Source organism: Macaca nemestrina, chromosome X (assembly GCF_043159975.1).
Source record: "Macaca nemestrina isolate mMacNem1 chromosome X, mMacNem.hap1, whole genome shotgun sequence".
NCBI classification, from domain to species: Eukaryota; Metazoa; Chordata; class Mammalia; order Primates; family Cercopithecidae; genus Macaca; species Macaca nemestrina.
The window spans coordinates 107,084,688-107,100,298 of record NC_092145.1 but is presented as its reverse complement, the minus strand read 5'-3'; the positions used below and the strand labels follow the sequence as shown (position 1 = coordinate 107,100,298).

Sequence of the window (15,611 nt, the reverse complement as noted above, 5' to 3'; positions counted from 1 at the left end):
TGGAAACGTCAATAGTGCCATTGTTGAGACACTCGGTCTCCAGGAAAGGCACTCCGTATGTGCTACTTCAGCAAGGGCAGCCTCTTAGGCTAGGATATGATTCAGTTAGAACATCTCTGGGGTGGAAGAATACAGCAGAATTCCAAATGAACCACATCTGAGGTGAGAGGAATCCACGGTATATCGTTTAGAGTTGGGAAGTTAAGATATAAAATAGAGGCTTTACCTGACCACCCTTTCTAAAGACACCACCCAAGTCACTTTATCACATCCACCGGTCTCATTTCCTGTATAGCACTTATGACAGCCTAAAACCATCTTATTTTCTCCTTATCTTCTTTCCCCTCTGGAATATAAGTTCCCTGTGAGCATGGAGTTGGTTTATTCTATCCTCCGCTGTTTCCACAACTTGCAATGGAATAACTCCTGATAAACAATAAGCATTCAACAAATTTGGTAAATCAATTTCGGCTTCTGACGGTTTCGGTGGTAGGAAAGGGGCGAGTTCAAGGCAACTACCTCTGACATAGCGGTTGGGGGTGGGGATCGAGACCTCAAGCACTCTAAAGTCTGGAAGGCTGGGTCTGAAATACAAAACTGCCGCCTCCGGAGAAGAGTAGAAAGGAAAGAGTTGGAGTGTACCAATGCGAGGCGAGAGGAGACGCTGGGCTGAAACAGAAGTGCACCGTTTGGGACCGAAGGCTACGGGAGAGCTACCAGCGTCCCCACATTTTCCGGAGAGGGTCAAATAAGTCTGGGAAGTCGGCTCGGGCGGCGCGGCGGGGAGCCGCGAGGCGGGGGACTGGCAGCTGGCGGGAAGCTGGCTCCAGACGCGCCTACTTTGGCGGGAGGGGGAAGTAGGCGGGGTAACTGGCAGCTCGGCCCGTACCACTCGGCCGGGGCGGGGGCCGCGCAGGAAGAGGCAAGTGACACCTGGAAGGGGTTCGAGTTAGAGCAGCCGCGTGGGGAGAGTGGGTTCGAGCAGAACCCCCTCTGGAGGGGCAAGGAACCCGTAAGGGTCCGCGACGTTTCAGGTTACATGGGCTGGGTTGTACTACTCCGGAACCGGATAAGGGGTCCAGGCCGGGACGTGAGCAGGGCCGCAGCCAGGTTTATCTCACCAGAGCCATTGGGTCCAATGATAGCGGTGAACCTCTGAAATGGTCCGATAATCTGTCGACCCTTGTACGACTTAAAGTTCTCGATCTCAATCAGTTTCAGGAACCCCATGACGGCCGCGGCGCCGGCGGCGGTAGGACAGGCCGCGCCGTACGCCCGGGAACCGAGGTAGCCCGCGCGGGAAACGCCGCAGTGCAAGCCGGGCGGCCGGCAAATGTCGCGAGAATACCTCCAGGCCTAACGGGATTTTCGGCTTCCGGCAGGAGTGGGACCAGGGGCGGGGATTGATGTTGCGTATACGAGGAGCGAGCTGACGACTGGCGTGGTGCCTCCGCCCCCCTTTCTTGTTGCATGGCAACAACAAACACTTGCTCCTGTGGACCAGGTCCTCGGAGGAGTTGGTGCTGGGCGGAGTCAGAGCAGCTCTTGAGGTTCAAGGAGGCGGGGGAGACCTGAGCTCACGCTTGCTGAGACAGAAGTCACAGCAGGATTATGCCCCTCAGGGCAAGAGGAAGGTGGGAGCTCGGCTGTGGCTTTAGCCTGGCCAGCCTTCACGGCTAGGACAAGGACAGGGGCGGGAATTGGAAGGACCCGGGGGGAGCGGAGGGCTGGACGAGAAGGAGGGGCCAACGGGAGGATTCAGTGTTAGGTGAGCTCAGACTTTGCTAATGGTGGGGTGGGATTGGAGGTGGGACGGGATGCCAAGGCGGATGGGGTGTGAATGGGGCTGGGGCTATTCCCAGGCAACAGGGATACAGGCTGGGGAAGGCTACGGCCTGAGATACTACCCCTATCCGCTACCTCCCTCCTGTTCTACCAAGCAGAGTTCAGAAACTGCCGCCGTAACCCAAGAACAAAGTTGCATGCAGAGCCAACCTAAGAGCTTCAAAATCGGGATTCCTTACTGAGAAAGGTATTTTGTGTGAACCCCCAGGAGTCAGGGTCCCTAAGCCGGTGCTCTCCACCTCCACCTACCTCTCCCTCCATGCCTCTCCCCCATCCCATTCCCACAGCTCTATACCACGATGCCACCTTACCTCTCTTCCCTCTCTGCTCTCTATCATTAATAAGGCAGGGGCCTTAGCAATCCAAGAAGCTTAAAATGTCTGCTGAATCTTCCCCTTCAGTGACCTTATACTGTGGTGGCAGGTGGAAACAGTAGGTAAGTTGGTGCCATTCTCAGACTTAAACACGGAAAGGATCTGGTGGTTGCCATAATTATTCCTTTAACTATTTATTAAATTATGTACGAAGGCTAGAAAGAGTCCTAAAGACTTAGGACAAGTCCAAGAAAGTGAGGAAGTGGCTGGGTATGGTGGCTGACACCTGTAATCCCATCGTGAGGGAGGCAGGCCAAGGCAGGAGGATCACTTGAGACCAGCAGTTCAAGACCAGCCTGGGCAACATAGTGAGACCCTATCTCTACTAAAAATTTAAAAATTAGCTGGGTGTGGCAGCTCTCACCTGTGGTCTACCCAGAAGGCCAAAGCAGGAGGATCACTTGAGCCTGGAAGGCTGAGGCTGTAGTGAGTGGTGTCTGCACCACTTCACTCCAGCCTAGGTGACAGAGCAATACCCTGTCTCAAAAATAAATAAAGGGAGGAAGCTTGGTAGATGGAATCTAGTAGGGGAGCCATAAATGAAGTTCAGTTGGGAGAAACAATCAGGCTGAGGGGATAAAATGGCTAAAGGAAAGCAATCTCATGTAATCCATGGGGAAATACTGTTCCCTTTTAAAAGATGAGATGGTGAGCCCTGGGTAACATAGCAAAACCCCATCTCTACAAAAAAATTTTAAAAATTAGCCAGGCATGGTGGCACACACCTGTAGTCCAGCCACTCAGGAGGCTGGGGCAGGAAGATCCTTTGAGCCCAGGAGTTCGAGGCTGCAGTGAGCCATGATTGCACCACTACACTCCATCCTGGGCAACAGAGAGAGACCCCATCTAAAACCAAAATAAAATACATTTTATTCTCTGCCTCAACCTCCCAGGTAGCTAAGATTACAGGCGCCTGCCACCACGCCAGCTAATTTTTTTGTATTTTTAGTATAGACAGGGTTTCACCATGTTGGCCAGGCTGGTCTTGAACTCCTGACCTCATGATCCACCTGCCTTGGCCTCCCAAAGTGCTGAGGCGTGAGCCACCGTGCCTGGCCAAAAATAAAATACATTTTTAAATTAAAAAAAGATGAGATGGCACTTGGGAAAATTAAATTGGATTCTTATCTCACACCATACACAAAATGCTATTCCAAGTGGATTAAAAACCTAAATGAGGCCGGGCACAGTGGCTCATGCCTGTAATACCAGCACTTTGGGAGGTCGAGGCAGGAGAATTTCTTGAGTTCAAGAATAGCTTGGGCAATATAGTGAGACCCCATCTATATTAAAAAAAATTAAATGGGACCTGGCACGGTGGCTCACGCCTGTAATCCCAGCACTTTGGGAGGCCGAGGCGGGCGGATCACGATGTCAGGAGACCGAGATTATCCTGGCTAACATGGTGAAACCCCGTCTCTACTAAAAATACAAAAAATTAGCCGGGCATAGTGGCGGGTGCCTGTAGTCCCAGCTACTCGGGAGGCTGAGGCAGGAGAATGGTGTGAACCTGGGAGGTGGAGCTTGCAGTGAGCGGAGATCACACCATTGCACTCCAGCCTGGGCGACAGAGCGAGACTCTGCCTAAAAAATAAAAAATTAAATAAGGCTGGGCGTGGTGGCTCATGCCTATAATCCCAGCACTTTGGGAGGCCAAGGCGGGCGGGTCAGGAGTTTGAGACCAGGCTGGCCAACATGGTGAAACCCCATCTCTACTAAAAGTATAAAAATTAGCCGGGCGTGGTGGTGGGTGCCTGTAGTCCCAGCTACTTGGGAGGCTGAGGCAGGAGAATCGCTTGAACCCGGGAGGCGGAGGTTGCAGTGAGCTGAAATTGCGCCACTGCACTCCAGCCTGGGTGACAGAGTGAGACTCCATCTCAAAAAAAAAAAAAAAAAAAAAAAAAAAAAATTAAATGAGAAAGGCAAAACTTTAGAAATATAGGAGAATATCTTTATGACCTCCGGATAGGGAGGGATTTCTTAATACTACTATGCTCAAAGGAAAGATGGGTAAGTATGACTACATTCGAATTCACCATAAAGAAAGTGAAAAGATGTGGTAAGTGCATACAGAAAGCTTCTAAAATATTGATAATGTTCTATTTTCCAAGATTTGTGTAGAGTCCACAGGTGTTCATTTTGTTAATGTGCTTCAGAACCTACATGTATATTAACCACATTGCTTTGTATGTATCAATTATTACCTTAAAAATCAAGTGAAAGCCAGGGCGGTGGCTCACACCTATAATCCCACACTTTGGGAGGCTGAGGCAGGCAGATCACTTGAGGTCAGGAGTTCGAAACCAGCCTGACCAACATGGTGAAACTCCATCTCTACTAAAAATACAAAAATTAGCTGGGTGTGGTGGTGTGCGCCTGTAGTCCCAGCTACTCAGGAGGCTGAGGCAGGAGAATCACTTGAACCCAAGAGGCAGAGGCTGCAGTGAGCCGAAATTGCACCACTGCGACCTGGACAACAGAGCAAGACTCTGTCTCAAAAAAAAAAAAAATCAAGTGAAAAAACAAGTCACAAATTTGGAGAAGATATTTCCCACTTTTAAACAAAGAAATTATTAATGTGTAGAATATTAAAGGAACTCCCACAATTAATTTTAAAAGGAAAACCTGGCTGGGCATGGTGGTCACACCTGTAATCTCAACAACTGGGGAGGCTGAGATGGGAGGATTGTTTGAGCCCAGGAGTTCAAGACCAGCCTGGGTAATATAGAGAAACCCTGTCTCTACAAAAAATACAAAAATTAGTCACACCTGTAGTCCCAGCTACTCGGGAGGGTGAGGTGGGAGGATCACTTGAGCCCAGGAGGCGGAGATTGCAGCGAGCTAAGATCATGCCACTGCATTCCAGCCTGAGCAACAGAGTGAGACACTCTCAAAAAAAAAAAGGACAACCTGATTTTTTTTTTAAATGAACAGATATGAATGGGCACTCCAAAGAGAAGTAAATAAAAATGGTCAAAAAAAAAACACATGAAAAGAACTTTATTAAGGAAAATTCCAATTAAAACAAGTAATTATAATTTTGTACCCACAAATTGGCAAAAATGTAAAAGTCTGGTATACCAAGTGTTGGTGACAATGTGTAATGACTAGAATTTTTGTACACTATTGTGAAAGTGTAAATTACAATCTCCTTGAAAAACAACTTTAGCAGTATCTTGTAAAGTTAAATATGCATATACCCTATGATCCAGCACTTCCACTCCTAGGTATATACTAGAGAAACTTCCACCCTGTATATATAAATCTTAAAATTTATAGGTCCTTCTGTCTTTTTCTCTTGGGAAAAAAAAATTAGCTGAGTTGTTTGTCCTGCAGTCCTAGTCTCTCTTGAGCCCACCTCAATCAGAGTTTCATCCCCAGAACTCCATCAAAAATGTTCTTGTCAGGCCGGGCATTACAGGTGGCTCACACCTGTAATCTCAGCAGTTTAGGATGCTGAAGCAGGAGGAACACTTGAGCCCAGGAGTTCAAGACCAGCCCGGGCAACACAGTGAGAGAGAGAGGGAATGGTAACACATTTTGGATAGTATATGGAATGCTCTTGGAGTAAGGATGAGTGGGAAGAGACTCAGGACACTTCAGTGGTATCAATAATGTTCTGTTTCTTATCTGGGGAGTTAGTTCATGGATTTCTATGTTATCATGCATCCTAACTTACATATATGGGTTATATATGTTCTCCTGTATGTATCAACTACTTCACAGTTACAAAATGGAACACACACACACACACACACACACACGCACACCCCAAAAAGATCCAAATAGCTATAGGAGGAATTAAAGAATCATGCTCCAAACAAAGGAACAGCACATACAAAGGCCCTGGGGTGGGAACAGTTACTGTGTTGGAGGACTTGATCAGTGTGCCTGGAGCACTGTAAGCAAGGGAGATGGTGGTTTGAGACAAATTGGAGAGGTGTGCAGGAACTAGATCTTGAAAGCCCACCGTAAGGAGTTTGGATCTGATTCTAAGTACAGTGGGAAGCTAGTGGAGGATTTAAGCAGGTGAGAGACATGATCAGATTTATGTTTGCTAAAGTTTTTTTGACTGCAGCTTTGGCTGGGTTACATGCCAAAAGTGAGCTTCCCAAAATATGAAAGAACACAGGCAAATTTAAGCTTTCTAGCCGTTCATTTGACCAGAAAATAAGTAATAAAAGTAATAAAAAAAAAAAAAAGAGGGGGACATATATTTCAGAAAAGAAAGCTGCTTCTGGTTTCTGTGATTGGGCTATAGGAGTCAATAGAGGAAGCTGGAATACCAACATGGAGACAGTTGTGGTTATTCAAGAAGGTGGCGATGGTGGCTTGGACCAGGGTTATTTTGAAAGAAGAGGAAGTGAGGGAAAGGAAGGATTAAAGGATCTCTCCTAGATTTGGCCTGAGCAACTTGGTGAATGGTGGTGCCACTTAACTGAAATAAGGAAAACTGAGTACAGTATAATGAAAAAGGAGTGTTGTAGATGTGTTTGAGGCTTAGAAAGGTGAGCAGGGGTCAGATTATGAAGAACCTTATAAATCTGGCAAAGGGGTTGGGCCTTATAAGCACTGGGGAGCCATTTGCTTTAAAGGTGCTTTCAAAAGCTTTATGCTGAGGAGTGCCATGGTCAGATTTGCTTCCCAAAGATCACTCTGGTAGCCAGTGTAGAGAAATCCAGTGCAGAGAGGGTGACGTTGGAGCAAGAGAGCCCAGTGAGGCTCCTAAGATATTTCCTGACACCAGATTGTGAGGCCTGAATTAAGCTGGTGACAGCAGAGATAGGGGGCACAGATATGAAATATATCAGGAAGTAAAATCAGTAGGAATCAATAACTGCTGAAATATTATAGGGAGAAAGGAATGGGGGTGGCGTGTAGTCAAAGATGGTGGTTGGCACTGATGGGCCATTCTACCTCCCTTTTGCTCCAGATGTATAACATAAACCAGTCAACAGATACCAAGGAAGCAGCAGCCATCGAGGCCAGAAGAAATCGAGAAAAAGAGCGACAAAACCGATTCTTCAATGTGCGGAACCGAGTCATGGGGGTGAGTGGGTAGTAGGGACTGTTGCTCGGGATCAGGGCCACCTCACTCTTACACCTGGAGAGGAATGTGTAGCAGTGCCCATGATAGCCCTTCCCCTGATTCAAGCAGGCCCCTAGGGTGGGAAAGGAAGGAAAGGGAGAGAAGGCACCCACCCCTACAGGCCTGGAAAGAGCTTGGGAAGAAGGATGGGTCAGTGCAAGGGAAGAGACTAGGGGAGACGGCTGACCCTTCTCCAGTCAGCTCTGGGCCATGTGACCTGGTTCTTGAGACAGGCAACATGGAGCTAAAAGAGGCCTAAAGAATATTTGGAGTCCGGGTGCAGTGGCTCACACCTGTAATCCCAGCACTTTGGGAGGCTGAGGCGAGCAGATCACATGAGGTCAGGAGTTTGAGACCAGCCTGGCCAACATGGTGAAACCCTGTATCTACTGAAAATACAAAAATTAGCTGGGCGTGGTGGTGCATGCCTGTAATCCCAGCTACTTGGGAGGCTGAGGCACAAGAATCACTTGAATCCAGGAGGAGGAGGTTGCAGTGAGCCGAGATCACAACGTTGTACTCCAGCCTGAGCAACAGAGTGAGACCCTGTCTCAAAATTACTGCATATACCTAAACTATCTCTGCAAGGCTATGTTAAGAAACTGTTAACCAGGCTGAGAGACAGAGATGGAAGGGACACTTACTCCTCACTAAACTGTATTCCTTTTTGTATGATTTTGAAATGTGATAAATGAATTATAATCAAAATAAAGAGAAAATATTGATAGTTTAAGAAACAAAAGATAGTTAGGTGAGTGGATAGAGGGGGGATGCAGCATGGTATTCTGGAAAAGACCCCGTAACTATTTAAGGCCAGGTCTGCTGACTGTTGTGTGTGCAGCTTTGGATAAATCACCTATCTTCTCTGAGCCCCAGGCTCCTTTTCTGTAAAATGAGGCTGAAGGAAGTCAGGTGGGTATTAACACACAGTGGCAGCTTTGAAAACCAGTTCATAGTGCCTGCCTTAAGAAGTTGGCTACAGTATTAGCGGTCTGATTGAGATCCAGCTGACAAGCTGATAAGCATTTCCTCGGGGCCTGTTCTGTGCCTAGCACTGTGTTGGGCAGTGGGGATACAGAAATGGCTAAGGCCCTGAAAGGGCTCACAGTCTGGTGGAGGAGAGAATACAGAGAGGCGAACTTCAATATAATGTAGACAGTGGGTTCTAGATTCTATGGGAGTAGAACCTGCCTGAGGGGTCAGGAAGGTGAAGGCTGAGCTGGTCTCGAAGGATGAATTGGGATTTGTGTAAAGAGGGGAGGAAAATGTTTCAAGTGGAGGGAGCAGCTTGAGCAAACGCTATTGGTTCAAAACAGCCTAAGATATTCAGGGAACTGTAAGCACAGCTCAGAAGGGTAAGGTGGGACAGGGGAAGAGGGTACTAAGAGATGAGGCCAGAGAAGGAAGCAGAGGCTAGACCATGGAGAGGCTTACAAACCATGCTCAGGAGCTAGAACTTTATCCAGTAGGTACTGGGGAGCTACAGGAGGATTCTGAAACAGGTAAGTTCTAAGAAGTTTGTGGTAGGACATTGAAGGCCCCCTGCTGGGCCCCTACTCTGATTGTGCTCCTTTCTTTGGGATCAGGTGGATGTCCAGGCCCTGAACAACCAGGTGGGAGACCGAAAGCGTCGGGAAGCAGCAGAAAGAAGCAAGGAGGCAGCTTATGGTAAAAGCCCAAAGCCAGGGGCCAGACAAGGGTGTAAAGAAAGAGCTCGACTGGGCTGAGGTAGGGCAGTTCTGCCTCTGAGTGTGGCCTGAGGCCCTGGGGTGGTGGGACAAACCGGATGGACCTTGAGAGTAGAGGCCATGCTAAGTGGACTCTGTCCCTCCTGGGGTATCTTCTCCATATCCTTGCTCACCACCCCCAGGTACCAGCCAGGTGCAGTATGATGTGGTAGTCCAGATGTTAGAGAAGGAAGAGGCAGATCGAACACGTCGGCTGGCCAAGAAAGTCCAGGAGTTTCGGGAGCAGAAGCAGCAGCTCAAGAACGGGCGTGAATTTAGTCTTTGGGATCCAGACCAAGTCTGGAAGGGGCTTCCAACCTATCTTAGTTACAGTAATACCTATCCTGGTCCAGCCAGCCTGCAGTACTTCTCTGGGGAAGACCTAGACAGGGCCACACGGCTGAGAATGCAGCAAGGGCAGTTCAGGTACAACTTGGAAAGGCAGCAGCAGGAGCAACAGCAAGCCAAGGTTGATGAGAATTGTGCAGGTAAGCAGCCCGACCCTCCAGACTCCGAGACCTGAGGCCTAGTGGGGATCTGTCCTAAGCTGAGTACAGCACCCAGGGGACCAGAACTGTGTGGGGAGGTCCAATTATCCATAGGGTTGGTGCTGAAATGTTAGGTTGTGCAGACCCCAACCTCCCTGACTTCCTTCAGTAACTGACAGTGTAGCATTGTTCTTGATTAGTTTGGCACTCTATTACCTGGAGGCAGCACAGTGCAGACAGATCTAATGGCTCTGCCGCTTACTAGCTGGTTTGGGCAAATGAATTTTCCCTTCTGTGCTTCAGTTTCTTCATCTTTAAAATGAGAATAATAATCTATAACACATAGAGTAGCTACTATTATGATATTATCTGTGGCCACATCCTTTTCTTCCATTAGAAGAAGCCCTTCAAGGGCAAGGACCATGTCTTAATCTGCTTGCACTGTTCACCCTTCACATCAACCCTGTTACAGCACTCTGTTCTGTTGGACTACTTATTTTAGTTGTAGCTAATTGTTAAAGTATTTGTTTAATATCTGTCTTCTCCCTAAAATGTCAGACTACTGAAGATGAACCATCTCTTTCATGTCTACCCATCTCCCATACAGTGTCTGACAGGTCTTAGGAACAGCAAGGAGCTCAGTGTGGCTGAAGCAGAAACAAATTGTCAGTACCTTTGCTCATGCCATGCCCTCAGCCTGGAATGCCCTTTGCTCTTTTAGCCTGTATACAAAATGTATTTCAAGGATCACCTCTTCCTGGAAACCTTCCTCTTTTCCACCACCCAAAATCCTCTTAATACCCTGTGTACATCCCTGCCATTGCTTTTGCCAGATTGTGGTCTATCTAGTTTGATCAGGGAGTTATCTGAGGATAGGATTTAATTCAATGGTATCATTAGAACCCAACACATGGCCCTTAGACTGAGATTCAGAGATATGAAATGATTTACCCAAAATCACACAGCTCAGAAGCAACAGAGCTGACATTGGGACCCAGGTCCATTGGAGGCATCTTTTAGTTATGCACTTGAGAAATCCTTGTTGCTGCACCTTGGCTGTTCCTAGCCAAGGGATGTGGAAGTAGTTCCTTCCACATCCCTACAACTCAGACACTACCCCCCTCCTAAACATTCGTACACACACAAACACAAAACTTGCTGAACAAATGGCTGGATGAGTGAAACAGGAATGGAGCAAGCCAGTACAGTACCCCGGCCATATTTCTCTGTGTAGATGCGCTCAGTAACCAGCTGCGCCTCGCCATGGACGCGCAGGCCACCCATCTGGCCAGGCTGGAGGAGTCCTGTCGTGCGGCCATGATGTGTGCCATGGCCAATGCCAACAAAGCGCAGGTATGGCCTGAGCCATCCAGTACCCTGGGCTCTCCCCAACTGCTGAACAAAGTCCTGGGGAACCTTAGCCACATTCTTCCTCTTACATCCCCTCTTCAATCAGCATCAGCCCTCTCATCTGAGTACTCCCCTTTCACCAAAGGCCCCTCTTAGGGTACAAGTCACCTCTCCCCACCTCCAGAAGCAGGATGACTTGAGAACAGAACATTGCCCTCTCATCCTCCGCTTCTCATCTAAAGGTTTCCTGAAGGCAGAGAAGTTCCCTGCCCATTATCCCCAACACATACGTTAGGGGCATTGAAAGGCCATGTAGTATGTGTTCTTTCTTTCCTTGAGATGGAGGAGTAGGGCCATGTTCCCCCCTCCCCTGTGACAGAGTTCCCTGAGGTTGGGCACCCAAATGTTTGCATTTGGGGGCTCCACCAGGCAGCTGTGCAGGCTGGGCGTCAGCGCTGTGAGCGTCAGCGTGAACAGAAGGCCAACCTTGCGGAGATCCGGCACCAGAGCACAAGTGACCTACTAACTGAAAACCCCCAGGTCGCCCAACACCGTACGGCTCCCCACCGGGTCCTGCCCTATTGCTGGAAGGGCATGACTCCAGAGCAGCGAGCTGCCATCAGGAAAGAGCAGGAAGTACAACGCTCTAAGAAGGAAGCTCACCGTCAGGCTGAGAAAACACTGGATACTGAATGGAAAAGCCAGACCATGAGTTCAGCCCAGGCATTGCTGGAGCTAGAAGAGCAGGAGAGGGAATTGTGTGCTGTATTTCAAAGAGGTCTAGGCTCCTTCAACCAGCAGCTGGCTAATGAGCAAAAAGCCCAGTGAGTTCTAGGTGGTGGTGGTGGAGATAAATGCCAAGGGAGGGAGAAGAGGGATGGTGAGGAACCAGGGAGAGAGGGAAAGCATGTCAGCTGAGACCTCTGGACTTCTTTCACAGGCAGGATTACCTGAATTCAGTAATCTATACCAATCAACCTACAGCCCAGTATCACCGGCAGTTTAACACCAGCAGCCGCTAAGTTCAGGATGTTTATCTCTTCCTTCTCCATCAAGCTCACAGGCGGTTAGGAGTCAAAGAGAAAAATGCTGCATACTCCCACCTTCTAACCTAGGTAATAAAGTTCTTCACTCAAAATCAAGTCCACGTGTTGTAATGGGACACAAAAAGTATTATGAAGGTATTGCCTTTCCCACCCCACCCTGGAGCTCTGAGCATCCAACCCTGTCACAGCCTTCACATTTCTTCCCCATGCCAGGCCCCCTAGCACACAACACTGCCTACACTCTATGAGAAAAAGAGACTTTATTAGGCACAGAGGACAACTGGTAGGCAGTTACAAAATGGCTACTGGGCTTCCTCCCAAGCTGGAGAGTAGTACCCCAGGGGAAGGAAGGGCAGAGGAGCGTGTGTTTTCTCTGCCTTCTCCCTTCAAGGCTGCATACGAATGGCCCCATCCAGCCGGATGACCTCTCCATTGAGGAATGGGTTCTCGATGATGGCCTGTACCAGGTGAGCATACTCAGCAGGGTCACCCAGTCGGCTAGGGAAGGGCACTTGGCTGGCCAAGAAGTTGCGCACTTTCTCTGGGAGGCTGGTCAGCAGTGGGGTCCCAAACAGACCTAAACAATATAGCCAAATTCAGAGACTCACCCTTGCTTTCATATTTACCTCGTTCTTCCTCACTTTAGCCCTACTTCTTGGTGCTTCCCTGGGGCCCAAAGATAAAAGGCTGCTGTTGCTTAGGTGGTGAATACCTTCTCCTCTCAACTGTCCATGGATCCCACCCAATCCCAGGTGTGACGGAGAGAGGGGATATGTCTACCTGGAGCAATGGTCATCACCCGGATGCCTATGGGAGCCAGATCCCGAGCAATGGGCAGTGTCATGCCCACTATTCCCCCCTTGGAAGCAGAGTACGCAGCTTGTCCAACCTGGAGAAAGAGTAGAGGTCATAGGTGGGAGGGCCCCAACAAGTCACTTAGGAGGCATAAGTCTTGCCCCTGCCCACACACCTGACCCTCGAAGGCAGCCACACTGGCGGTGTTGATGATGACCCCACGTTGGCCTCCCTGGTCTGGTTCATTCTGGCCCATCTCACCAGCCACCAGGCGGATCACATTGAAGGTGCCCGTGAGATTCACCTGTAGGACAGGTAGAGACATAGTATAGGACCTGAGGCAGAAGAAGCCTTTGTCCCCTAAAAACTTTGGGGTCCTCCACAGCCAGACACCTCTTACTCCCACTATCCCTGGAGAACTTCCAAGGCCTTACATTAAGAACTCGCTGGAAGTCTTCCAAGGTATGGGCCTGGCTCTTCTTTAAGTTGTATGTCTTGATAGCCACCGCGATGCCTGCACAGTTGACAGCTACATCCACACGGCCAAACTTTTCTTTTGCTAGAGCCAGAGCTGTTTGCACATCCTTCTCAGAGGTCACCTTCAAAGGGAGAAGTGGAGAAGGTATTCATCTCCCAGCACACACTCTCACCACTAAACTTGAGGGAGGGCAGGGCAGGGCAGGGCATGCCCAGTACTTGGGTGAGAAGAGATTTGTGAGAAGGGATAGGCCAAGAGAAAAGGTTGTAAAACTTGAGAGATAGGCTGGGTGCAGTGGCTCATGCCTGTAATCTCAGCACTGGGAGGCCAAGGCGGGTGGATCACTTGAGATCAGGAGTTTGAGACCAGCCTGGCCAATGTGGTGAAACCCCGTCTCTACTAAAAATACAAAATTAGCCGGCATAGTGACACATGCCTGTAATCCCAGCTACTTGGAAGGCTGAGGCAGAAGAATTGCTTGAACCCAGGAGGCAGAGGTTGCAGTGAGCCGAGATCGTGCCATTGCACTCCAGCCTGGGCAACAGTGAGACTCTGTCTCAAAAAAAAAAAAAAAAAAAAAAAAAATTGAGAGAGTAGGTCAAAGGTGAAAATGTTAGGTAATGTAGAGCAATGTTGCAAAACATTTTTCAAATCAATACCCTCTTGATAAATTCACATGCTCCTGAAGATTCTTAATTGCTGTGGATCTGAGCACTAATACAACTCTGTTGTGAGGCCGTGTGCAGTGGCTCACACCTGTAATCCCAGTACTTTGGGATGCCAAGGCAGGCAGATCACCTGAGATCAGCAGTTCAAGACCAGCCTGGCCAACATGGTGAAACCCCATCTCTTCTAAAAATACAAAAAAACTTAGCTGGGCATGGTGGCGGGTGCCTGTAATACCAGCTACTTGGGAGGTTGAGGCAGGAAAATCGCTTGAACTCAGAAGGTGGAGGTTGCAAGGAGCTGAGATTGTGCCACTGCATTCTAGCCTGGGCGACAGAGCGAGACTCCATCTCAAAAATAAAAATAAAAAATAACCCTGTTGTGAGAATTATTGATAGGAAGATAAACTAGCTTTTTTGTATCCTTACCTGCTAAGATGATTCATCAAGTTTTACTTTCTGTAGTATGTTTCATGAAAACAAGTTTTTTGACTTTGTAAATATAAAATTACAAGGCACAATATGCATTTTCAAATCATACATAACTCCTCCAGGAGATTGTTATGTCCAATCCCCATCCCATTGTTGTGAATCCCAGCTTTAGAGAATCCTTATCACAGGTGGTCTCACAGTGCTTGAAGGCTCAGGCCAAAAGAGACAAGGAGATGGGTCCACCGGCCCCATAGAGGAGACCCTTATGGGAGGGACCCCCACAGGTTCCCAGGCCGGTATTGGTGACCTCATGCACACCCTGGGAGAGGAGAGGTGACCCCACTTACGTCGGCTGGGGCGAAAACGCAGTTGTTTCCTAACTTCTTGGCCTGGGCCTCCCCACCCGAGTTGGGCAGGTCCAGAAGCACAGCGGAGGCTCCCTGCCCCACCAGTCGCTCCGCCGTGACCAGGCCCAGGCCCGAGGCTCCTCCGGTTATTACCGCCACCAGGCCCTGTCAAAAGCGACACGGTCAGGGTCAGCTGTTACATTGACCAGACCATCCCCACGCTGTCACCTGCCTGTTCTCCAGCCTTCTGAGGAGAAGGGGGGAGGGGAGCGGTAGTGGTCACCCCTGCGGGTAAACCAGGTGTGCCGCTTCTCCTCACCGTTGGGACCTCGGGGGCAGGGGGAATCTCATCCCCAGACAGCCCGTCCCGTGACCCTAAATAGATAGATAGATAGATAGATAGATAGATAGATAGATAGATAGATAGACAGACAGACAGATAGACAGACAGATGCGCCGCGGAGTGTTTACTTTCACCTCCTGAGCCCAACGGCCACAATACCAGGCCTACATAAGCATGACCCTTTCCCCCGAAACCGATCTCTTTCTCCTAGTTTCACGGCCGCGCTGACCCGGCCCGTAAAGGAGGGCAAGCAACAGAGGCAAAGAACCTACCTTCACGCTCCGACACGCTGCTGCCATCTTGTCGCCGGCCACTCCACCGGATGGGGGCGCAGGCGCTCGCTGATTGGCCGAGGCGAAGCGGCGGAAGGGGCGGTTGCGACGGAGCGGGGCGTCTGCCGCTGCCGCGTGAGACGTGGGGGCGTGGCCTGGTACCTTAGTACCTTGGTCAGAGGGCGAATTCCTCCTGCTAAGGTATCCCCAGAGAGTTATTTCAGCTGGGGAAAGAGACCAATAGCAGCAGTACAATACCACAACACCCCTCGCCCTACTCTCTAGGTGACCTTTTGGCAAGTGGCCCGCTCCGCGTGGGAGAAGAGGGGTGGATATTGAGAACGGGTGCCTTTCTCCTCT

The 15,611-nt window shown here is 49.3% G+C and overlaps 3 protein-coding genes across 12 annotated transcripts in view; 1 reads left to right on the top strand and 2 right to left on the bottom strand.

Moving 5' to 3' along the window:
* Positions 1-1,306, bottom strand: part of LOC105493785 (structural maintenance of chromosomes 1A) — a 63,396-nt gene extending 62,090 nt beyond the window's left edge. For 2 of the 3 annotated variants that reach the window (XR_011618197.1, XR_011618198.1), the window contains exon 1: positions 1,122-1,306. Coding sequence is in view for 1 of the 3 variants with exons in the window: in XM_011761706.3 (XP_011760008.1) it covers positions 1,122-1,230 (109 nt within the window). In the remaining 2 variants the exon portion in view is untranslated. The remainder of the gene's footprint in view (positions 1-1,121) is intronic. The other variant, XM_011761706.3, reaches the window with a different exon arrangement.
* LOC105493786 (RIB43A domain with coiled-coils 1) lies at positions 75-12,015 on the top strand. 8 transcript variants are annotated; one of them, XM_011761712.3, is made up of 10 exons: positions 77-162; positions 1,216-1,287; positions 1,944-2,032; positions 2,191-2,281; positions 7,153-7,269; positions 8,895-8,976; positions 9,179-9,523; positions 10,758-10,876; positions 11,303-11,697; positions 11,814-12,015. In XM_011761712.3, the coding sequence occupies exons 5-10, from the start codon at positions 7,153-7,155 to the stop codon at positions 11,893-11,895; spliced, it is 1,140 nt and encodes a 379-aa protein (XP_011760014.2). In that variant the 5' UTR covers positions 77-162; positions 1,216-1,287; positions 1,944-2,032; positions 2,191-2,281; the 3' UTR covers positions 11,896-12,015. The 8 variants fall into 8 exon arrangements, with proteins under 8 accessions (XP_070944672.1, XP_011760014.2, XP_070944671.1 ...); XM_071088571.1 differs by lacking the exon at positions 2,191-2,281 and having other exon boundaries at positions 75-162; XM_071088570.1 differs by lacking the exons at positions 77-162; positions 1,216-1,287 and adding an exon at positions 1,367-1,504.
* A 145-nt stretch (positions 12,016-12,160) lies between these two features.
* LOC105493784 (hydroxysteroid 17-beta dehydrogenase 10) lies at positions 12,161-15,373 on the bottom strand. The gene is made up of 6 exons (XM_011761705.3): positions 15,252-15,373; positions 14,637-14,801; positions 13,149-13,313; positions 12,890-13,018; positions 12,700-12,808; positions 12,161-12,496 (listed from the first exon to the last, which is right to left on the bottom strand). Exons 1-6 carry the CDS (start codon positions 15,276-15,278, stop codon positions 12,306-12,308), a joined length of 786 nt encoding a protein of 261 aa, XP_011760007.1. The 5' UTR covers positions 15,279-15,373; the 3' UTR covers positions 12,161-12,305.
* Between the last annotated feature and the right edge of the window lie 238 nt (positions 15,374-15,611).